Here is a 24,809-nt window from a genome sequence, read left to right on the forward strand (position 1 = left end):
TGTGTGTGTTAAGAAGGAGTCAGTTGTTCTGGTTAGTTTTCTTCAACTTGATACAAACCAGAGTGACCTGGGAAAGTGAAATCTCAATTGAGGAGTTACCTACATCAGCTTGTGCTGCTGGACATGTATGTGAGGCTTTTAAATTTGCTTATTAATTAATGTAGAATGGCCCAGTGCCTTGTGGGCTGTACCATCCCTATGCGGGTGGGTCCAGGCTATATGAGAAAGCAGATTGAGCAAGACAGGGAAGAAGCCAGTAAGCAGCTCTCCCCCATGATCTCTGCTTCAGTTATTTCCTCCAGGGTCCTTCTTTGGCTTCCCTTGATGATGGACAAATGTAAAGGGCTTATTTAAGAGAAATAAGCCTATTCCTCTCTCAGAATGTTTACCACAGCACCAAAGCAGACTAAGAGAGTCCAGTCCTATGTCACCAATGTCTAGTTATTGCATGACCAACATGGTGAGCCAATGCAGGAACTTCTGGTCCTTATTTTGGGGAGGAAGTGGGATGCCAAAACTCCTTGGGTCCCAAGTGTACACATTTACACCCAGATTTCTGTCAGTCCTTCTCTCTCTCTTCCTCTCTCTCTCTCTCTCTCTCTCTCTCTCTCTCTCTCTCTCCCTCTCCCTCTCTCTCTCTCTCACGCAGGCACGCACGCACACATACATACACACACTCTACTCATATTCTGTGGGTTACATGTGTGTTTATTGCAGCATTTTTGTGGGCCTCATGCACATTTATACCCATATTTATATCAGTTACACACACATGTGCACACACATTTGTGGTTCACAAGCACATTCTTCCCTTCACTTCTGTGGGGGCACATGGACATTCGCATCCACATTTGTGTGGAGCACACAATCACACCCATTCTTCTGTGGGTTATGCACATTACATCCACCTTCTCATGAGTTGCAGTGGTATTGATGTCCTATCGTCAGTTTTCTTTCAACCCAGCATCGATCCCTACTCATTCTGCATCAAGTTAACATCTTGATTTATGTGGCAAGAACAAGTTTTCATATCCACGTGTGGGCTGACCCCTATGACTTTTTCTCAGAAAAAAATACTAAGAGCTTTGGGTTTTTGTGTTAATGAGCATTGGAAAGCTGTCAGCTCTTCTTTCAGTTTTTTTCAAGTCAGCATCATTGACCTTTACCTAACGATCTGTGACACACACACACACACTCACACACACATGTACACGCAAGCACATCAGAGATCAAGATCAAAAAGAAGAAAAAGGGAAGCAAGGAAGGGTAGTAGGAAGTAAATTGTATCTTATTTTTTAAATCTAAAATGAGTAAGATCACATCAAAGAAGGGCAAGGGAGGCTATTATGCCCTAGATTGTTATTAGGCCAATTGATGTCTCATCTTTATAATTTCTATAAAACAGATTTCTAAGAACTTTTCCCATGGGTTATTCAGCATCTTCTGACAGGAGTGGGTGGGCCTGGTCCTCCCCTGGCACATATGTCTCTATCACCAAGGTTGACCAGTACTTCTGGTTTGCCTAGGAGTTTCTCTGTTCTAGCAATAAGATATCCCTTGTTATTAAAAAACAAAAACCTCGACATATTGGGCAAACCAAGGTGGCTGATTATTCTAAATCTATCTAACATCTACTTGATTACATAGGTATTTTCTTTGTTAAAAAGAAATATATTTAATATTATATTTTTGCTTTGTATTTTAAGTTATATTATACTTTCTTCTATATTTGTCCCTGTTTTCCCCATCTTCCTCTATTGTCCCCTACTGCCCCCTCTCCTGCGGTTTCCTTCTTCACCGCACATGTGACCCTCTTCGGCTGTGACATCTGTCACACAGAGGTTCTACACGTGAGAGAATGCTCAGCAGTTTTCATTATCCCCTGTTGTCCTATACCCCACTTAGACTCTGCCTTCCTCCCCACACAGTCATGCTCAGGTTTCTTATAGACAGATGTTTCCTAGCATGACATTTAATTTTCTGTGGTGGTCTGTTCTTTAATGGAAATCAATAGTTTTGTCTATATAAGCATAAATTTTAGCACACACACTATAGACATAAATGGAAAAGCAATTAGAAAACAAGAGGTCTCATAGGTGACAGTGTAGATTCAGATGCCTGTTAAGTTGACCCAAGTCTTAATGCTAGAGGAATTTTTAGCTTTTAGATGCAGCATTTCCCTTCCAGATGACTGATGCTCAGAGAAGGTTGCTTTCTTCTTGTGTAGTGCACCCAGTAAGCTAGAGTCAAGATCTAGAACTTGACTCACCCTGACTTCTCTCTCTCTCTTTCTCTCTCTTTCCATCTCCCTCCCTCCCTCCCTCCCTCCCTCCCTCCCTCCCTCCCTCCCTCCCTCCCTCCCTCCCTCCCTCCTTCCCTATCTATCTATCTGTCTATCTGTCTATCTATCTATCTATCTATCTATCTATCTATCTATCTATCTATCTATCTATCTATCTATGTGTTTCAAGACAGGATTTCTCTGTGTAACAGCTCTGAATATTCTGGCACTCACTCTGTAGTCCAGACTGGGCTCCAACTCACAGAGATCTGCCTGCCTCTGCCTCCTACTCGAGTGACAGAGTTTTTTCAAGTGCCAATGTGCTTGAAAGTTGTCCTGCCTCTTGAAGTAACTGTTTGCCTCTGAAAGATGACACATCTTCGTATCCGAGAGAAGCTGATTCAGGTTGCATTAGTCACTGTGTGAGATTATGAATTAATAGCGGGGAGCAGGGTCCTCTCCCATGGTGAAGCCATCTCCCTTCGTGATTATAAGCACTGCTTCCTGCCCAAGGACAATGAGGTTGGGAAAAGTGTACAGTTGTGCTGTTGATCTGCCCTGATCCTGTTATTTCTATTAATATTAACAATTAAATTTTCTATTGAAATGGTAAGAAGAGAGCAGCAATGCTGATTGCCTCGTTTAGAAGGATGCACATAGATGTTAAATGTGTGCCTCTCCAAAGACTTGTGCACTATCTTAAGCCTATATTTTATTTATAGATGAAGCTCAATATTCTTAACCAGTGTCCGCCTCTACCATCTGTTCTCTTCTATCTCTTCCAGTAGATCTAAAGAAAAAAAACCCTCTAAAAACAGAATCTTAAATTTAACTTGAAAAATCCCAAAGCCAAGCCAATGTTTTCATTGAGAGATCAGTCCCTGATGACTGTTGTAATTTTGGTCTTTTCTTCCAGACTGAACTTAGTGTTTAAGCAGCCCTTTCTCCTTAGAGATGTTGATCAAGCTTTAAGATTCCAGCAAAGACTCAGTGTTGTTCAATTAGTTGAAAAATGAAAATTGTTGCTTAATTTTTCTTTGAAATCTAATTTTATTTTCTTAACTAAATGAATCAATAGAAGTGTTTATTGGGATTGAGAGTACAGCTCCATTGGTAAAACACTTGCTGTGTAAACCTGAAGACTGGAGTCTGGAATTCCAGCACCTAGTAAATGCGGGGTGGGTGTGGACACTGGCCTATCATCCTAGTACACAAGAGGCGGAGACGGGATGCCCAGAGCCAGTTAGGTAGCTAGAGTAACTACAGTTGCTAGAGGGTTCAAGTGAGGAATCCTGCCTCAAAACATACGGATTGAAGAAGATGCCTGATCTTTACATTCATGTGGACACATATACGTGCATGTGCACCCTAACTCTTGTGCCCACACTCAGACGGCATGCACATATGTACACACACTGTATACATGCATATACAAAAATGAGGAATCTTTATTGCATTTGTTCCCATTAAAAATAAGTCTTATAAATCATCATTACTCAGTGTTCCAGGTTGATTAATATATACACAGGTTTGTGTTCCACAGTGACTTTCTGATTTGATAGTTTATGATTATAGATACTTCTTAATGTACCCTTGGTGTTGTTCTTGCTGGTATTGGCCAGATGGAGTTAATTCTGGCCTTCTCAAGTTGAATGTACAAAGGGTGTCTAGACAGGTGATTTGGAGCAATGGGATGGTGCTGACCAAGGTTGATTTGCTCTAGCTTTGTTAAACACCATCTGGTCTGCATGGATGTGGGGCTGCACCGGGCCACCAGCAACTCATTTTCATTGTTCCTTGTCTCTTCTTTGTCAGGGGATCATCCAAGATGGCAAGATCATCTTCATGCCAAACGGGTTCATCACACAGTGTCCCAACCTAAATCGCAGTAAGTGGTGCTGAGGCATTTCTGAATTTAATATCACATGACTTGTTCCTAGTGTCAGACAAAAACATCTGGAAGGATATTGACCGCTATGTAAGACTGACTTTGGAGAGGATGGAAACAGCGAAAGGACTGTCTGTCGTAGCTGTCCCTGTGTCTTTCAAGCTTGAAAAAGGATTTTGTGTTATTTACAAAATTACAGTGTGAGGGTAAGGAAGGATTAGTCAGTGGGTTCTATATGTTAGAACAAAAGGTACATTTAATATAATTATATAAAAATATATAATTATATAAATATATGCTTAATGTAAAAATCATGTATCTCATAAAACTATCTTTTAAGGTCTTTGACCTGGGTGTGAGTTACTTATTGGAAATTTTCCTCTTCTCAGTCATCTTTTCATACATATGGAGATTTAGTTTAAAAATGTCTTGTTCTTTTCACTTAATTGTTTCTTCTTTTTCATTTTTTATGATTAATAAAAATGAGGGAAATAGCATCAGGACCAGAAGTCCTCTGTCGTTTCCCTCAAACTTTAACTCCGAGAAAGCAAAGCCCCTCGTGTAGTTAAAGAACTCGTTTTGAATTTCTCTTTCCTGTATGAGCACAAGATGAACACATGCCTTCTCTTTTCTTTCTTGAGCTTGTCCAACATGCAGTGATTTCCTGAGCTTGGTTCAAGGAATAATGGATTTGCAAGAGCTTTTGGCCAAGATGACTGCAAAAGTAGGTGTCTACATTCCCTGCGATGTTCTGTCTGTGTGTCCTGTCTGGAATTCAGAGCGATGTGTTTTAGTGGAAACACTGTTAGCTTGGCATGTACAAAGTGCTACTGCAAAATGTTTCCTTTTTGCTTGAAACGGGACTACCTGTAGTAAGCACAGCGATTGAGGTCTTTGATAAGATTAGCCTGTATCACAATGGCTTTCTTCAGAAGTGCTGGGAAGCAGAAAGCAGTCTGTACCACTGTAGGTTTCTTGTGAACAAAAAAGATTTTACCCAGCGGCTATGGAAGCAATGACAATGAGAGCTGATGTATGGGCCGAGTCACTGCAGCTTGTGAGCTGATGCATTTTGGATGTAAGAATAATTGATAATAATCAGGAGGGTAAAAGAGCTTTCGTGGGCAGATTTCTGTCATTTGAAGGCATTATATCAAGCTTCTAATATGTGACTCATTTTCAGACTGGTTCCGAGATAAGTGAAGGGGCAAAGATACCTTCAGTTGTCTCCTGCAGAATACACGCTTCATCATTCACACAGCACACCTGTGTGTGGCTCCGGGAATTTCCTGGAACCCTATCAGACCCAAAGAGGACACGATGAGCAAAACAATCCCTCATCAATGTTCATCTTGGGTAGCTGAGACCCAAATGTAAAGTAATTAGGAGCTTTCATATATATCCATGAAGTGTGACTTCACGTGAGAAGCCAAAGCCTCGTGGAAAAGGGCACTGAAATTAAAAAAGAAAAGAAAAGAAAACAGAAAATGCTGTGGTCGGTCCTGGACATGGATGCTAGCCTAGGGCAAAGGAAGAATTAGGTTGGGTCCAAGAGACATTATACGCTGCCAAAGCAAGAACTTTAATAACAGTGAAAATGATGTATTAGTCCCATTCTACCTATGGCTGCTGGCTGCTGGCCCTCAGCTGTGGCGTGGGGAAATAGAGGGGTTGGTGGGTAAGTGATTGGGAGCCATTGATCATGCCACGACAACTTTTCTACCTCAGACTAGACTTTTGGTCATGACATCTTCATCATGACACAGCTTGTGTGTGTGTGGGGGGGTAGTGGGTGTACCCACGCACAGGTGTTAAGGTCAGAAGTCAATATTGCTATCCATCTGAGTCACTTCCCACCTTAGCGACAAGAGGTTTTTTTTACACTACGTGGAGCTCACCAGTTGACTGTATTGGTTGGCCAGTGAGCCCAGAAATCCTCCTGTTTCTGCATCCCTATGGTTGATATGACAAGCACACCAACACACATGGATTTTTACCCGATCAGTGGTGATACAAAGTCAGGTCCCCAAGCTTTCACAGCAAGTGTGTCGGCCACCAAATTGTCGTTCCAGTGCCCCAAGCTCAATCCTCCTTTGTCTAGAGAAGAGAGACAGAATATTTTAGGGAGGAAGTTGAGCCTATTATGCGTGGTCCTAGAGAAGCTAATTAAGAAGGTGAACCCAAAGAAAAACATTTAGGCGATGAAAGGAGACAGAGACAGAGACCCACATTGGAGCACCAGGCTGAAATCTCAAGGTCCAAATCAAGAGCAGGAGACAGAGCTCGAGCAAGGAACTCAGGACCGCGAGGGGTGCACCCACACACTGAGACAATGGGGATGTTCTATCAGGAACTCACCAAGGCCAGCTGGCCTGGGTCTGAAAAAACATGGGATAAAGCTGGACTCGCTGAACATAATGGACATTGAGGACTACTGAGAACTCAAGAACAATGGCAATGGGTTTTTGATCCTACTGCACGTACTGGCTTTGTGGGAGCCTAGGCAGTTTGGATGCTCACCTTACTAGACCTGGATGGAGGTGGGTGGTCCTTGGACTTTCCACAGGGCAGGGAACCCGGATTACTCTTAGGGATGATGAGAGAGGGGGACTTGATGTGGGAGGGGGAGGGAAATGGGAGGTGGTGGCGGGGAGAAGGCAGAAATCCTTAATAAATAAATAAACAATAAAAAAATAAATAAAAAAAATTAAGAAAAAAAAAAGATGGCGACTGAGGCTGGAGGGCTAAAGCATCAGCTTTTTGCCTTGAGAGCCTGGAGGAAACTGGAATCCTAGGCAATTATTCGCCATCCCAACTTGTGGCGCATGGAAGCTTTTATGTCACATTGTCTGTGGCAGCTTGATCTCAATACTGGTAATTATATTTTAGCATGCTAGCAGGTTGTTAATACCAGACACATGCCACTCAGCCTCAGGTGATGACTGGCCTCCATTCTCAGCTCCCCCTGTGCTCTTTTCTTTCCCATTCTCCCCCAGGCAGCAATGCCATTTTTCTCTTTGGAGCTGTGCACTGTCTAGGAGCCGCAAATGAACTCTACCCTTCAAACATTGTTATGTAAAATGGGCATTTGTGAGGCAGAAGACATTTAATTGTAGGAGATTGCAAGCCGAAAATGGCTTCATTCACCTTCTAAACCCACTCCCTAGGCTCTTTGCAGATGTGTAAGTCTGTTCCCTCTAAACTAGATTGATGTGTAATTCTGCAGGAGAGTTCTTCCATTTCCAGTGCACTGTTTGCAATCTATGGGAATCTAGGATGGCAACTGGATACATAGATATCCCTTCCGACCTTACTTTCTGAGACAGAGTTTCTCATTATACCTGGAGCTCCTCTGCACCCCCATTGCTGATATTACAAGCACACATGGCTTTTTACCTGGGCAATGGAGATACGAAGTCAGGTCTTCAAGCTTGCATAGCAAGCATGTAAACCACCAAATGGTCTTCCTTCACACACACACACACACACACCACACGCGCGCGCCTCATTAGCTAATTGTGGGCTTTGCTAGGTCAAGAGGCAAAAGTTTGGATACTGTGTATATACTTGTTTTATTTAAGATATAATCATATATAACCTAAAATATAACCATTGAAAAGTGTGTAAACCATCCTTAGCTTACAGGCCATATAAAAATAAATGGTAGATAAGATATAGCTTATAGAACTTAATCATTGATATAGAAAAAATTGGAAACTTGTTCATTAGCTAAACTTACTGAGCAGTTTCTATGTGTTTGGTCCAAGGATCACCTTTTATGTGTGGTATCCCTTCAATGAGAACTTAGTTCAGTTTGTTAGCATACTTTACAGAGGGGAAGACTGAGGGTCAGAATGGGTAAATAACTCTTCCTGAGATAACAGACGGCAGACTCAGGACTAGGACTCAGGTTCTTGGATCTCGAAAGTCCAGTCATATGCCAGAACCTTTATGGTTGGAGAAAATAGGGTTAGAAAGAGAAACACAATAAAATGTGAAGAGGGGAAGAGATGCGTACTAAGAGGTGACTAGCAAGAAGGTGGAGGCATCAGAAAGGAGGAGGAAGACGAAATAAAAGAGAGCTACTTCACTGAGCCATGTCTGAGTTCCCAGATTCACTCTAAGGAGTACATGTAGAGCCTGCAGTCACCCAGTGTGGAGGAAGTCCAGGGCACGAATAAGAGTTTTTACCTCACCTTTTGCCTCTGAACTGCTTCTTTTCCTTCTTTGAACCCTGGGTGGACATTGTGTATGCCTCTGCAAAGATGGTGAGAACCCTTCTGTTTCTACCACCTGACTTCACGGAATTACTACCCAGTCTGTGGCAGGCCAGGCAAAGTCTGTGGGAAGAATTTGTAAAGAATTTTTCAAGGGCAAAGTTTTCTCCTGCTTGCCAGTGAGAAGGTCTGAAGAGGAAGGCTTTTCTGTGCCATGGAAGGCTTGCTCTTTCTGCACTTCCATAGCCTTGTCTTTATACATGAGTTTCCTTTAAGGGCCACATCTTAGACTGTATCGTCTGTTCTACTTACCCCCATGTAACCATCAAGATGGGAGCCCAAGGGTCTGTACTTCAGCAGAAATCTTCAGGATACAGGTTGGCTGTGGGCTTTGCTTGTCACCTGGGGTCCTTATTGTCACTCTGCTTTAGCTTCTGTGTCTCCCCTTTGAGCTATATCTGTGGTAAGTTTCGAGATTTTTACTTATGTTTTTTTACATCATTCAAGTGAGATGTTCTTTAGGGCATCTTATCTACCATCTTGGTGGAAACAAAACATCATTTATTCTTTTGACAGATTGATGGATATGGAGTCTGGAGATGTGAGGCCAACCAGAAGTTAAATACAGTTCCAAGATGCAAAGAGAATTTGACAGCATCAAATCTACTTGGAGTCAGGGTTTACCTTCAAAAAATAAGCCTAGTGCGACAAGTGTTAGTGGATGGGATTGGACCTAGGTTTGGGTTATCCAGCAGCTGTGCTTAAGACAGAAATTTAATCAGAGAGCCCAGGGCAGAGATGGAGACAGGGATTTGGAATCCTCATGATCTGATCCTGAGCCTGCTTTTGACCTTGTTTCAGATGTTCCTAATCTTGAACAAAGCCATTGAACTTTTCTGGATGCCACATCCCCATCTGTAGAGATAACTGTTTCTTACATCAGCCTATGAGCTTCAGTACAGGATAGAGGATGCACATTCAGTGACCACTGGCTGTTATTCATACTGGTACACCAGGAAGGGCCAGCTGTCTCTAAAAATGCACACCTCAGTGGCGAGTCATTTCAAATACTGATAGCATCTCCTAGGTGCCGTCAGGACTTCCATCTGCAGCTGGAAGAGAGAGAACTTGAAAAGACATTTTGTATATGGGTTTTCACATATATACACACATATATGGGTTGTAGTGAAAATCACAGAGTCCTTCTGGAGAGCAAGGTTGGGATATGGGTAGTGCCACCCCTTGATATGTGATCCTGTATTATATAAGAAAGAAAACTAAGCAAGCCAAGAGAGCAAGCGAGTGCACCATATGCCTCAATGGACTCTGTAGCAGTTTCTGCCTTCAGGGTCCTGCTTTGGATTTGCCTTGACTTTCTCTCATGATAGACAATAAACTGTCAGCTGACGTATGCTTTCCTTCCCAAGTTGCTGTTGGTTCTGGTCTTTATGACAGCATGAAGTAACTAAAATTGTTGTCTTTCTGAGACTAGCTTCATTTCCTTTGGTTGCTATCTCCGGTGGCATCCATTTTCTGCTAAGAACATTACTTCATTCTTCTTCATGGCAGGAAAGAATCTTATGAGATGTATGTGCACATTTTATTTTTCCATTCTTCTCTTGATGGGCATCTCAGTTTACTTTGCAACGTAGCTACGTGAACAGCGGTGCAGTTGACGTTGATGCGCAGGTATCTCTGTGATGTGTTGTTCTGGAGACTTTTGGGTAAATCTTGAGAAGTGGTGAAGCTGGCTTGCACAGTAGGTCTACCTTGAGGAACTTCCATACTGATTTTGATAGTGGCTTGTCTAGCGTATGTTCCTACTCAGTGTTCAGGGTTCCTTGGTTCTGCTCCTCAGCAGCAGCTGCTTTTATTTGCTGTCTTGATAGCTGCCCTTCTGACTGTGGTGAAATGGAATCTCAATGTAGTTTCTCTGCATTTCCTTAGTGGATAATGTCCTAGTTCTGTTTCTTGTTACTGAGATAAGAGACCCTGATGACAGCAATTTAAGGGAGCTAGGACTTACTTGGCTCTTTGTTCCAGGTTACAGTCCATCCCTAACAGGGAAGTCAAGGCATCGGGAACTTGAAGCATCTGATCTGGAGCAGAGACCAGTGAATGGATGCTTGTATGCTTACGCTCAGTCCTTTGTATTTTACCTTTAGCTCAGCGGCCAGCACAGGCAACAGTGCTGTCCACATTCAGGGTGGATTTTTGCACCTCAGTTAACCAAAGTAAGGAAATCCCTCACAGTCATGCCTACAGGCAAACCTAATCTATACAAGTCCTCACTGAGATGTTCCTTCTGGAAAATTCCAGATTTGGGGAAGTTGGCAATTAAAGGCAACTGTCACAATGAGGGTGACATTTTCTCATGTGTTTATTGGCCATTTGTACTTCATCCCCGAAGAACTGTCTTTTCCTTCCATTAAGCCCATTTGTTGGTATTTTTGATGTTTATTTTTTTGGAGTTCTGTGACACTGAATTTGAAGATATTAATCAGAGCTCGCTGTATTTTCTAAGGCTGGGAATTCCTTTTTAAAATTCCAAGCATTCACTTATTTATGCTTGCATGCACACAAGTACACATGGCACCGTGTACACATGTTGGTCAGATAACTGCTTCCAGGGGTTGGTTCTCTCTTTTCATGTGTTCTCTGGGACGGAACCCATTTCTTCATTCACGGCAGCAAGCAGCTTGACTTGTAACAACCTGCCATCCTCTAGCCTTGGAATTTCCTGACTACTTTTGTTTAAATCTCTGAAATCTGTGAGGACAAATCAAGTCCCGGTCAGAGTGGCATTTCAGGCTGTGACATATTTAATTTTGAGAGCTTTCTTGTGTTGAGGAAATCAGTGATGGTTTTCCAATTAAACTTACAGGCTTAACAATGGGTTACATTTCCTCCCCCCATCCACATGACAAACACCAGATAGGACTTCAAAGCGCAAATGCAATCTAGTGTATGACTAAATATCCTCGTATCCGTTCATTGACCTCTTCCCGTGAAAAAGCCCTCCGCCGTCTGTCTTTGAATGTGTAGAGCTCGGAATAGATGATTCAGTCCGTGGCTGCTTAGATAAGTGCAGGAACAAAGGTAAAGCTCACCAGAGATGCAGACCTGAAGCCCTATCTACTTGGGATCTCAGGCGTTCTCAGAGAGAGGTAGTTGTGTAGAAATGGCTTTTGAAAATGAGTTTGTATAAATTCACCATGGCTCCCACCAATGGCAGAAAATGTAATTCATTTTTTTTTTGACTCAGAGCTGTTTTTCTCCTTTATTGTTGTTATAGGATTTAGCAGAGGAAAAGAAGGCAAGATTACATATTAAATGCCTTTGAAAAATTAGATTTTTTTTTACCTTTGTATCCCTTTGCCTTTGTTATCTGCCTTTTATATTCTCTTTATTATAGAGATTGTGGCTTTTCCATGTTGCTAGAAAGAGCTAAACATATTAAAAGTCAAAAGAAAGTTCAGACAGGAAAACAGAATGCATGGCATTAAAAGTGAAGTTTTCTTAGGCCTGGAGCCTCATAGATGGACATAACTCAGCTTTGCTGGACGGTGCTGGCCATTACTAAGGCCGACCTCCTGGAAGATCCTAGGGGGTCACAGATCTTCAGTAGCTGGGGCTCCCTCTTAGGTCGTGGGGTCTTTAAGGAATTTCCTTCCTGGAGTCACATAGATATTGGAATTGTTCCAGATTTGCAGAGTGAGGCACACACGCTACCTATCAAGGTCACAGGTATCCTTTGGGGTCACCTTAGCAGGCACACCTGGATCACCTGTTCAGGTCCCGCTCATGCCAAAACTGTTGGGACTAATAGATGGGATAAAGATAGTGAATGCTGAGCTGTGGTTTGCTTACCTTTGATATACACGTGCTTTGGCTATTTAACCTCTGCAAACTCTTGGAAGTATATTTTATCCGTGCTTCCTAAAGAATTCCCAGAGATCTTAATTACCATAGATTCTAGAAACTCTCTAATTAGATTGGCTCTTTAGATGAAATGCAACACTTTGGAAGATCACACATGTCAGAAGGACCTGGAGGGAGTTCAAGGCGAGTCTGTCAGCTCTCCAGGGTGGACGTGGAGCGTGTAGATGGTTGAGGGGCCTGCTTTCTCTGTGATTTGCCGACTCACCACAGGAGGCAAGAAAGGCCACATTCCTCTGAGAAGTTTCAAGAACGTGGAGGAAAAGAATGGAAGGATTGGCCACAAATGGCCGTTAGAATTACACAAGCCAGGCAGGGGCTTGACCACTGAGCCACACTTCCACTCTATGCAGTTCTTGAGGGAAACTACAATAGGCTGGATGAAGAGTATTTAAGAAAGAACTGGAGCCATGCAGAATAGCTGTTAAGGGAAACTAATGGTGCTGAGTGTGGTCAAGGGCAGGGTGGAGGCCAGGAAGACTTCAGATGCCTGGAGATATGTCTTACTCAAGATGGAGTCAAGGGCAGGAGGAGACCAGAAGAATCTTAGATGTCTGACATTAAAACTTGCTCAGAATGGGGTCAAGGAAAAACTGATCCAGCATGGGAAAGGGAGGGAGATTTCTTATTCCAGATCAAAAGTGTTGCTATGAGAGCTTCACTCCTGGAGACAAAGTTTCAGGCCTTCCTTGTGAGGATGGTTAAGCTTTATAGTCCTCTTGAATTTGTAGATCAAGACTCTGTCGTTAAAAGCAATGAAAGCCTATCTCAGAGAATTGTATGCAAGTGTGTGTGTGTGTGTATGATTATGTACTTGAGAGTGTGTGCACGCAGTCAGAAGCTGATGTCAGTGTCTTCCTCAACCACTTTTTACCTTATTTTTGAGATAGGGTCTCCCCTTGAACCTGGAGTCCTTTGATTCAGCTCATTTGTTTAACTAATGAACTTTAGAGGTCTGACTCTCTTCATCTGAATGTCTTCATCCCCTGGCACCAAGGTCACAGACACCCACTATACCCAGCTTTGATGGGGCACTGGGGTGGGAACTCATGTCCTCATGTTTGTCTGGCAAGTACTTTGCCTACTGCATCCATCTCTGTTCCTCTCTCACAAACATACAAACAAGCAAGCAAGCAAAGAGATACTCCTGGTCTCAGCTGGGGGTTTTCTTACCTCCCCTGCTCCAATGAATTCCTGGGCGTTCTGTTTGGGGACACCGATGCAGGAAGACACTGGACTCTCTAATAGCTTTCTTTCCTTGTTACAAGTCCCCAGAATTTTCACCTGAGAGGAAGTCATACCTTCTGTCTTATAAACTGCACAGAGAGAATGGCGGGAGACAGATGCAAGTGCACGGGGCTGCCCAGTCAGATCCCTGCTCAACATCCTAATTAGTTCCCGGGAACACTCTCCTCGCCAGCGCATCTGTGTGGGTTTGTGTTGTAAGCCCATACTGTCATGAGTACCCGTGAGGCTCCTGAGACACCATTTAACGTCTCATTTGTTGTTCGTTAGACCACAGGAGACAACATGTCTTCAATTTGGTATGATTTTTACCTGTGTGAAAAGCAGAGAGCAGATTATGCTAAGAATCAGGAAATTGCTCGGCATTTTCTTTTGCCCTCCGCTGGGATTTCTACCCCCTCTCCCCGCCCCCATCGCTATTAGTTTTGCTGGGACGGTGCAATCGAATCACACAAATTACATCCACTAAATCTTTTCTGCAGCTGAATTATGCAGAGACAAGACTTGGTCAGCTGGAGAATTGCCATTGCGAGAAGACCTGCCAAGTGAGTGGGCTGCTCTACAGGGACCAAGACTCCTGGGTGGATGGTGACAATTGCAGAAACTGCACGTGCAAAGTAAGTCCCTGGCGAAAGTCCGCAAGGCACAGGCTCGCCAACTGGAGCACAGCTAGGCTACTTAGCACATAATGCTACTTCCATTATGCCTATTCCCTTTTAATAACTGCAACAGTTTCCAAATACTTGGAAATTAAAGCCTGCTTCTTCGTTATATACTCTCTGATCTAATTTTGTGCTCAAACTACTTATTGCTAGGAGTTCGAGAGTTGAGTGTTCAGACTTAATGGAACTTTAGTCTCCTCTCCTAGATCTCACATTTTAAGATCTAATTTTATTATTTTTAATCATGTGTACTCACATGTGTCTCTGTGTGAGCGTGTGCATGTACACACTCACAGGAACCGGAAGTTTGGGGTTCTCCAGGAGGTGGAGTTACAGGTGGTTATGAGCTGCCCAGCTGGGAACTGAACTGAGATCCTCTGAACGGGCAGTGTGCACTCCAAAGTGCTGGGCCACCTCCCCAGTCCCCACCACATCCTCTGCACGGTTTAGTCAGGCTCTCAGTGTTTGTATGATGCTTTTGAAAGACATCTGTGTCTGTTCCCGAGAACTGCAGACAACCCCGCTCCATGTTTTACAGAATAGCCACCATCTGTAGACTCCTTCAGTTTCAGAAAAGAGGCCCTTCTAAATTAGTATGTAAACCCTGTCCAGTTGAAATTACTTGATAAATATCTGAAGAATGCCATTGTTTGTCCAGGAAAAAATACAAAATGGATTGTTAGAGCCTTAAAAATGATTGACAGGGTCTACTAAAGGTGTTATTTATGCCTCATAGAAATAGGCTTTTTGTTTTCAGCCTAATCTAGTTAGTCCACATGGGTAGGTGGATGAAGCCAGTGATGTTTATCAGAAAAGTAATTGAGGTGATGCAGGTTCATTTAGGCTGGAGGGAAAACTTTGTTTCTGGCTGTGGAGGGTGTCCTGGGGATTCCCCACACTGCCTTGCCTCCCTGAGGCTCTGGAGATCAGAGGTGAAGTTCCTCTGAAGCAGGCTTGTTCAGAGAACACCTCAGAGACCTCTTTGTCTTTCCCTTCTCAGAGTGGGGCCGTGGAGTGCCGAAGGATGTCCTGTCCGCCGCTCAACTGTTCCTCCGACTCACTTCCTGTGCACATTTCCGGGCAGTGTTGTAAAGTTTGCAGACGTAAGTATTCACCGAGGGGCAGGGTGGTCCTCTGCTCTTCTAAAGTTTGTATTGCGTCTATTTCAGAACCCAACTAACATTTCTGAGTTGAAATGTGGCTGTTGATCTGATAGCGGCTAAGAAGGGCTGCGCATGTCAGCTTCTACATTACAGCAGACATGGTACACAGACTCCCCCCTTCAGAAACACCACCACATCCACCTTCATTAGTATCTGGAGTTGCTTGTTTTTCACTCTTTGGTTCTTTGTTCTTGGGGGCCAGGGCTGCCACTCCACTACCAAGTAAATACACACATAACATATAGAAATATTTTCTTACTTATGAATGCCTATAACTTTTCCTTATTTAAATTATTCCATCTATCTTTTGCCTCTGGCCTTTTACGTTTTTATATTTCTGTATTTCTTCCTTCCTTCCTTCCTTCCTTCCTTCCTTCCTTCCTTCCTTCCTTCCTTCCTTCCTTCCTTCCTTCCTTCCTTCCTTCCTTCCTTCCTTCCTTCCTTTCTTTCTTTCTTTCTTTCTTTCTTTCTTTCTCCGCGCCTTGCTGTGTAGCTGGGTGACTGGCCCCTTGAGTCCTCCTCCTTCTCTAGCTCCTTGATCTTTTTCTTTCCAGATTCCTCCTCCCCTTTATTCTCTCTGCCTGCCAGCCCCGCCTGTCCTTCCCTGCCAAGCTGTTGTTCATTCAGCTCTTTATTAGACCAATCAGGTGTTTTAGTCAGGCAGAGTAACACAGCCTCACAGTTAAGCAAATCTGACCTAAAAGAATGCAACACATCTTTGCATCATTAAATAAATGTTCCACAGCATAAACAAATGTAACATATGTCAATATTCTACAACTGCCCTCTATTCGTTACATCTGAAGTGACCAGGCTGCTTCTTCAGGCTCAAACCCAGGCTAGGCATTAAGTGTGAAAGTTCAACTCCTAAGTTAATGTGGTTCAATCTTCTCATTTGGAATGATCGAGTTAAGGCACAAATTCTGCGTTTTGTTTTTCTGAGGCTTCGGACAGATCTGTCATTATTAAGGTGTCTTTATTAAAAATGTCAGTATGTATTTAATTTCAAACACTGAAGCATTTTCCTTCAGCGTTGGCCAGTCCAAGAAATAATGATTAAGACCATCTTTCCAGGTGAAGAGATAGCTTAGTGGTTAAGAGCACTTGCTGCTCTTCTAGAGGACCCAGATTCGATTTCCAGAACCCACATGGCATCTTACAGTCGTCTGTATCTAAGGTTCCAAGGGACCTGACACTTTCTTCGGATCTCCACAGACCTTGGTACTAACATGATACACACAGAGACTCACACAGACATACACACACAGAGGCTCTCACATGTATTCATGAAAAGGAGATTTTTAAAGATTGCTCCTCCCTACCATTGTAGAGGACACTATATAAAATGATAAAATGGAAGGCAAACTAAGACTGAGAGACCCTGCATGCGCCTACTGTGTTCTCTGCTGCGCTGGACAGTTCTGCTCCATCATGTTGACTTCTTACAGTAAAATAGCTTATATTACCAGCACTCCATTTTACCAGAAGCACTTCTGGCAAAAATCAATTTACCAAGGCCACAAGGCTAGTGATCTCCTAAAACAGCTTTGCTGGCTACAAACCCTGTAGATTTTCCACCAAAGCACATGATCTGAAGAGAATACTTTCACATCAAAATGTGGCAGCTGGGCTGGGTACTGCAAACCTGCAGTCGCAACACAGGGGGCACAGAGGCAGAGGGGCTACGAGTTCAAAGCCAGCCTCAGCCATAAAGGGGGTTTGGGGCCTGCTGGGGCTATCTAAGGTACTGTCTCAAAAACAACAAAAAGAAAACATCCCCCAACCCAAAAACAAACAAACAAACAAAAAAAAAACAAAAGAAAAACTCCCCAAAACAAAAACAAACAACAACAACAACAAAACACAGGCAAGTAAACAAACCAATGGAATTTATATATTCTACTTTTCTGACTGAGCCATTATCACTTAACTGTGGCTGCATACTTTTCTAGACTATGAATCTTGTTTCACTGGATTTCAGTTTCCCACCATTTGCTGTTGTATAAGCATTTCTCAGTTATCAAAAGCATAGGTTGTTTTCCAGTTTTCTATATTATAAAAGACTCAATGATAATGTGCTTCATGGAGACACACAGTTTTGGTTATTTTGAATCTCCTTAATATAAAATTATTCAAAGTAGAATGATTGGGCCCCGAGCTGACACCTCCAAGACCCCTTTACATTTATTTATTTATTTAGTGTGTGTGTGTGTGTGTTTGTGTGTATAGACACATATGGGAGTCAGAGGACAACTTGTGGCTGTCACCTCTCTCCTGCCTTGCGTGTCAAGGAAATGAGATCATAGTCCTGGAAGTACGCGCTGTTACCTGCTGAACCATCTTGCTAACCCAGGAAGTCTACCTGGTTATATATAATTAATTCTTTCTATTATATATGAGGGAGATGGCCTTCTTTCTGTATTCTAGTTCATTTAAGAATTGTCAGATTATAAGACGTTCCCAGAAAGTCTCCCACTTTCTCCAAGATGGTAAAGCACAACTTAAAGATAACGGCAGAGTTTTGTATCTACATGGACCTCAGGTCGAGTTGGTTCGATAAAACTAATTTTCTCAGTGACTCCGGTGATACTTTGATGTGCTCAGAGATTAAGCAAGTGGGAATACAAATAAAATAATATTTAATATACCTCTAAAGTTAAAAGATTGAGTTCATCTGGCCAGAAAGACTTTTTATTTCCTACTAGTTTCAAAATATAAATCTCAGGTAGGTAGTTTTGGGTTTGGGTGTCTGGAATCATCGTGTAACCTTCTCTACATCAGGGAAGCTCCTATTGAACCAGGCACACGTTGTAGAGAACAATATTGAAGTGAGACATTTTTCGTGCAGTGTGCACACATGCATGCTTTAGGAAAACGTCACAGATAACAGCTTAGCAGAGTATTGCAAGTGAGTAGGAGTTGTTTTAGGTGCCCCCTGTGAGAAAGAATGTATTTATGAGAGGGGAATGCACATGTAAAATTATGCCATTAGATACCACATTGTCAGTTTTCATTTTAAAATGAAGGTTTCCTTTGTGTTCGGGGTGCTGTGCGGATGGCTTGGTGGTTAAGAGTACTGGCTGTTCTTGCAGAAGACTCGGGTTTAGTTTCCAGCATCCACATGGCAGCTCACAGTTGTCTGTAACTTCAGTCTCAGGGGATTGGATGCCCTCTCGCCTCCTTGGACACCAACATGCATGTGGTAGACCCAGTTTGATATGGGTGTCTTGCTCAGAGAGGGGGTGTTTGAACACTCAGTGAATTAATTTACCGAGGAAGGGAGAATCCTTGGTTGGTTAGCTCTGACACTTTTAAAATATATAGCTGAGTGCTGTCCGTGACATTCAAAGTCACATGACCTGACATAAGTGAACACTTACAGACATAAATTTTTAAAAATAAAATTTTCAAGCAGTGCATTCAGAGAAGTGATTTAAGAAAGGGTACTGTCTTAACTGAGCTGAAGGCGTGGCCAAGCATGGGATACGAACATGTTCCACATAGAGGTGATGGGGGCAAGCAGGCAGAGACTGCCTGGGGAGAGGATGAGAAGGGATGGCTGTGAGCGACAGCTAGAGGACCTGGCATATAAGTGTTGCGCTGTGCCAGTGTCTGTGAGAGAGCAGGTGCCAAGGTTTGAACAAGAGCCCACAGGAGACAAGCAATGTGAAGCACAGAGTAAGGGCAGAGGGAAGAGTCAGTTTGCTGTGTGCTTGGGTGTGTGATGCCTTCTGTCTGGCATCTGTGAGCTGGAGATGTTTTAGTGACACCCAGTTTGATGTGGGTGTCTTGCTCAGAAAGGGGATGTTCAGAAGCTCCGTGAATTAATGTAGCAAGGATGGGAGAATCCCTGGGTGGTTAGTTCTTCTGATCTGCCAGTTTGGAAGTAAAAAGCTGGGTGCTGTCTCTGCCACGCTAAGTCACCATGTGCCCAGGGATGGCTGACAGTTGTGAGGGAATGGGTGTCGGAATGTGGACTGACGAACCTCATATGCACATCTGACAGGGCCATCCAAAGCGGTACCTGTCGATTGTGTATTCAGTGTGCGCCCAGGTGGCAAAAGTGTCCAGCATTTGCATTTAAGAAATCAAGGTCAAATCTAAAAAACCTAGGTGTCTGTGCATGCAAAAAGAACAATAAATGGTCTCCAAATCCCCAGGATGCTTGCTTCAGACATCCCGAGGAAATGTGTGTTGGGCCGGGTTTCAATTTTATGGTTGGACACCATGAAAGGCTCCGCTTTGCACATCCCTGGTGTGGCACACAGGGCTCCAGGTATCCACTTACATCTCTGCTCACACCGAACGTTGTCGACATGAACTCTCCAGTGCCCAGCCAAAGGCAGCAGGGCCTGACTCACCTTATGCTTGAATGTCCTCAGACATCAAGACTAAGGCTTTTGGCTACAGCTCAGGAGGTTGGATAACGAGGACTGATGGTCGACATAAGAAGGGGAATGCCAGGGAAGGAAGGGGTTCTCTCAGAGGAGCGGGGAGGAACAGGAAAGCAAGGGGCATTTCCAATCCTGAAGTATCAAAGGTTATTTTGTGGGCAGCTGTCATCATGTCGTACGCACTTTCTCCCCCTTGCCACAGTCGCCAACGGCGAAGGCATGCGACATGGGCTGGTATCATCCCCCCTCAACCTCATCCCCCCTCTACCCGAAGCTTCCTATGATGGGAGGGCTTACATTTTATCAGACATTTGTTTTTTACCAGCCTAGTGGCTGCACGATGTGTCCCTGAGTGTGGTGTAAACAAGGCATTTTTGTCTCCAAGTAGGAGTTCTGCATGAGCCTTCCAGAGAAGAAAGGAGCCAGCTGAATGTTTCAAGACAGGGGAGCAAGTGTGTTAATACCATTGTGGAGTGGCAAGGGTCCAAAGGGAAAGAAAAGGAGAATTTCTGCATTTCCCAGCCTGTGCCAAAAAACAGATGGCAGTGTTGACGGGAGTGCGTTTAGCAAAACTGTCACTCTGGCACGAGCTACCTTGCCAAGTTGGCAGCTGCCATGTTTAGGAGTGTGGGAATTTATCACATAGGAATCTCAGGGCCTTGGAGATGGGTTCTTCCCGTATAAGTCAATTGGGGCTACCCAGAATGCCATTGGGGCAATGAATAACTGTCATGGATATATCTAGAACACTGGGGGCATAAAGGGTAGTCAGGGAGGGATAGGTGGTTTTTTAAGTGAAGGAAAAGGAAAAACCTGCTTTCTCTTCTGAAGGAATCACGAAGAGAAATTGAGGGTGGGCACCATAACGAGAGCCTAGGAGAGGTGCAGCCCAATCGCCACAGAAGATCCGAGCATTTTCAAAATGCTCACAACAGGGAATGACCATCAGGAATAGCAGCAGGGATGGAGTGGGGCCATTCCAAAGCCTGGAAGACAAGCTGTGTGTACTGCAGTAGGCAAGTCGAAGAAGTGACCCAAGCCCCTTGGAGGAGCCTAGATGGTCACGAGTGAATCGCAAGTAGTGGACATTGATTACTTACATTTTGGACTTTGGTTTTACTTCGCTCAGGTGGGGAATGTGCCCTTGTTCTTCCCTCTTGAGGTTAGAAAGAATTTAATTTATTTTTCATTCTTTAAGGACCCGACAGTTGAGAGACTTTAAACTTTTAGGAATGAGATCTTGGGAGTTTTATAGAGGCCCTTGACTTAAAAAGAGTGACTATTTTGAAAGACACAACTCTTAATGTCTTTTCATTTGTAAGCTGTGGGACTTTAAGTTCTTCCAGTGTTTTCTCTTGTGATGCCTTCATTAATGTGAAATCTTGGAGAGGAACACAAAAGAAAGGGTGTGGTTTAACGGTGATGTGTTTGTATATCAAGATATCAAGAGGCCAATTGTGCTGGCTAGTTTTTTTTCCCACTTGACACACAGTATAGTCATCTGAGAGGAGGGAACCTGGAAAGAGAAACTGCCTCTATAAGATCCAGCTGAAGGCAAGCTTCTAAGGTATTTTCCTAACTGGTGCTTGATGGAGGAATGCCCAGCCCCCTGTGGGCATTGTTACCCCTAGATTGGTGGTTCTAGTTTCTATAAAAAGCAGACTGTGCAAGCCATGGTGAGCAAGCCAGTAAGCAGCACCCTTCCGTGGCTTCTGCATCTGCTCCTGACTCCAGGTTCCTGTCCTGACTTCCTTTGATGATGGACAGTGATGTGGAGGTGTAAGCTAAATAAACTCTTTCCTCTCCAGCTTGTTTTTGGCCTTAGTGTTCCATCACAGCAATAGGAACCCTAACTAAAACAAAAGGGGGTCAGTTGATAATGGAGATCTGAGTATTTTTGTAGAAGAAGAGAATATATGCAAACCTCGGTAGTCGGAGAGAAAGCTAGAAGGCGTATAACTATTTGAGTGGGCGAGAAAAGCACAGGTGGGAAGTTTTTGAAGTTTTGAGAGATAAGGAAAAGCTATCAGAATGGACAATCTGCCTAATAAAACATTTTGAACTTTTAATTTTTCCTGAAGGTGTCAGGGACTCCTAACATTTTTAAATAGGGTCCCAAAATCTCAACTTTGGATCTTAAGATGCTTTTGTGTTATCTGTGAAAGGATTGGAAAAGGCTGAGGAGGGAGGTTCTGGTAGTGCTGAAGAAGAGGGATGCTGAAGTCTGAAGACATTGTCAGGGTGGGGAACAAAGAAGCGTAATGGGGCAGAAGTTTTGGTTACTCACATGGGCAAGAAGCAGGCAGGGGAGGAGCTGGTGGAGATGGTGGTATCATTCACTGAGAAGAGAACACGGAGGTGAAGCTGGGTGGTGTGGGTTGCTGCAGGTCGTGTGTTAACAGGAAACAGTCTACACTGGATGCTTTATTAGAAACACACACAGGATCAGTGCGGGGTTAAAATTGGTGCCGAGGGAAGCAGAATGAGGTTGACGATATACTCACAGCAATCGCCTCACTTTTTCCCACTGGGATGCTGAGTCGGAATGGCCTTTCAGAGTTGTCCTGAATCAGGCAAGGAAAGCAGGATTCAGTGTCATTTATTGGCTATGGGCTGGTCTAGCAAGGAGCTTGACTTTGGGCAAGGTGGTTCTCCATAGCCCAGCACAGATCCTAGACCAACAGTTGCCTGAGACCTGTTGGGTGACCTTGTTCCTTCAGCTGTAGAAATATGTGAGCTGTCACAGAAGGCTCTGGGCAGTGTGTCCCAGCATCCATCCCACAGAAGCACTGAGTTAAGTAAACCAGCGTTTGTTTCTGGGTTCTCCCTTTCTGTGTCTATGGAGACAGGGCTGGGCAGATGTGAATGTTCCATGAGGAAGAGAAGACTGTAGGTCCAGGTAACTACCAAATTTAATCAGGCCAGCTTTAATAGATACAGAAATGGAGGGTCTGAGAGGTGAAACGGTTTTGTGAACTAAAGGCAAGTGTGTATTTATTTCTGTTTCTCTGCAGAGCTGGGGCTAGAAGGGCCCTTCTCGGGCCAGGAAAGAGTTCATCCAGACCTTTGCTTTCTGTTCCTCTTGAAGTGACTGGAAAATCTCGTAGAGTCAGAGAGGGGTCACAGCAAATTGACATATTCTGTACATGCTTAAAGTGAGTCAGCAAGTTAAGTCAAGGACCGGTCTCTGCAGAATCTCAATTGAGCTGTTTCTCTTTGAAATTATCTGCAGGGCTGACTTCCACTTTCTTGCCCTGCCTGTTAGCCCATACAGCTCACCTCTCTCGCAAGGCCTCCCCTCCAGTGTGCTGATATAGCAATTGGTTGGGTTGGCTTGTATTTCATACTTGTCTGAGTATGGTTAAGTACATCTAGGCTCATGGCGCTCACTTCCCATATCATAAAGAAGCGCATATGGAATCCTCCCTGTAGTGAAAGGTTGATGAACAGAGCGTACGCCTTTTACCCAGAGGCTCATCTTATAGCAGGGCTGTCTGCATCAAAACTACTGCTAATTGGGCTAGGGAGATGGCTCAGCACACAAAGCGCTTGCAATGCGAGTATGAGAACATGAGTTCAGATTCCCAGGACTCACAGAAAAATTTGAATATGGCTACATAATACCAGCTCTGGCAAGGTGGAGTCCAGCAGATCTCTGGGAGTCGCTAGCCAGCTAGTCTAATCAGTGAGTGCTGGGGTCAGTGAGAGACGAGATACCCTGCCTCAAGACATAAGATGGAGAGGGACAAAGGAGGACACCTGATGTTGGCATAAAACCAACCCTTGCCCCTGCTTCTACCTGCACTTGTGAGCATGTGCACGCACATACACACTAATAAAAAGAGAGAAAATCCAAACATAAAACCTATTGCTAATTGTCCGGACACAGCAACTAACTTGTTTTCATATCTTATCAAATCATCTTACCCTTTGGTTTCTTTTGCCATCAATTGGGTGACTTTGCAAGGTAAATGGGGAAAACACAAAAAACTGAAGTTTGGCTGATGGCCTTAGGGGCTATTGATTTTACTCTACCTATGATTTTCAACACACTACTTACATTACATTATGAGGCCTAGACTCAGGGAATCTATGTTCCTGCGGGATCTGTTGGCATCGGATGGAGCCTCTGAGGACATTTTGTAGCACAGCATGACCAGGCGTGAACTGTCTCTCTGTTTTCTTGCAGCAAAATGTATCTATGGAGGAAAAGTTCTTGCTGAGGGCCAGCGGATTTTAACCAAGAGCTGCCGGGAATGTCGAGTAAGTTTGTCTGTGGTCCCTGTCACCTCCACAGAGCAGACAAAAAAAAAGACATGTGGTGCTCCTCTGGGGAGCGTGTTGGCCGAGGTGGGTCCCTCAGGGGCAGAACCGGTGGGCTGGAGTCAAGGAGAGAGAGGATCTAGCCCTGTTTCTGTGAAACAAGCTTGTGTTCAGTGGCTAACACAGCTTGAGAAGCTGCCAGTGCAGGAAGGTTGTGAAAGAGAAAATGAGATAGGCGCTACCATGGATGGGAAAGTTGACGGCGATCCTGGAGAAAGATTACAGTGTGGTGGGAGGCAAGTGAATGTTCGAAACGAGCTCTGACTGGATCAACTCCACTATCAAGTGGTAATAGAATTCTAGAAAATGCCCGCCCCCACTTATTTTTCTCTTTCTCACCACCATGAAATAAGTTATAAAGAGCATTGCTAGTAAACATTCAGCAAACACCAGCGAGGCAAGCGATGCATCCCAGAATTTGTCTGGGCACTGAATGCTTTATTTCAGCTCTGCCCTGGATCTCTGTATACAGCAGTGCCTGCTGAACCCCAGTGTGGCGCTAGGATGTGTGGATACAACAAGCAAGTTGTTTTCTTCATAAATGTGTAGTTTAGTGTAGGAGAGTGTGTAATGAGTGAATATACAATAAACAGAGGAGAAGGAGCTTGTGGGCTCCTGAAATGTTCCCGCGTAACAAGGAGGAGAGACAGACACGCTGAATTACTCTACATGGTCAGTCTCGCCCTGTTTGTCAGTC

At 43.8% G+C, this 24,809-nt stretch overlaps 1 protein-coding gene across 2 annotated transcripts in view; it reads left to right on the forward strand.

The window, feature by feature from the left end:
• The window catches only part of Nell1 (neural EGFL like 1), an 841,294-nt gene that overhangs the window by 204,395 nt on the left and 612,090 nt on the right, over positions 1-24,809 (forward strand). For both annotated transcript variants that reach the window (XM_057756047.1, XM_057756048.1), the window contains exons 6-10: positions 4,097-4,169; positions 4,811-4,893; positions 14,053-14,187; positions 15,233-15,335; positions 23,979-24,052. In XM_057756047.1, coding sequence (XP_057612030.1) covers positions 4,097-4,169; positions 4,811-4,893; positions 14,053-14,187; positions 15,233-15,335; positions 23,979-24,052 — 468 coding nt within the window. The remainder of the gene's footprint in view (positions 1-4,096; positions 4,170-4,810; positions 4,894-14,052; positions 14,188-15,232; positions 15,336-23,978; positions 24,053-24,809) is intronic.

The sequence above is a fragment of the Chionomys nivalis genome, chromosome 23, assembly GCF_950005125.1.
Source record: "Chionomys nivalis chromosome 23, mChiNiv1.1, whole genome shotgun sequence".
Lineage (NCBI taxonomy): Eukaryota > Metazoa > Chordata > Mammalia > Rodentia > Cricetidae > Chionomys > Chionomys nivalis.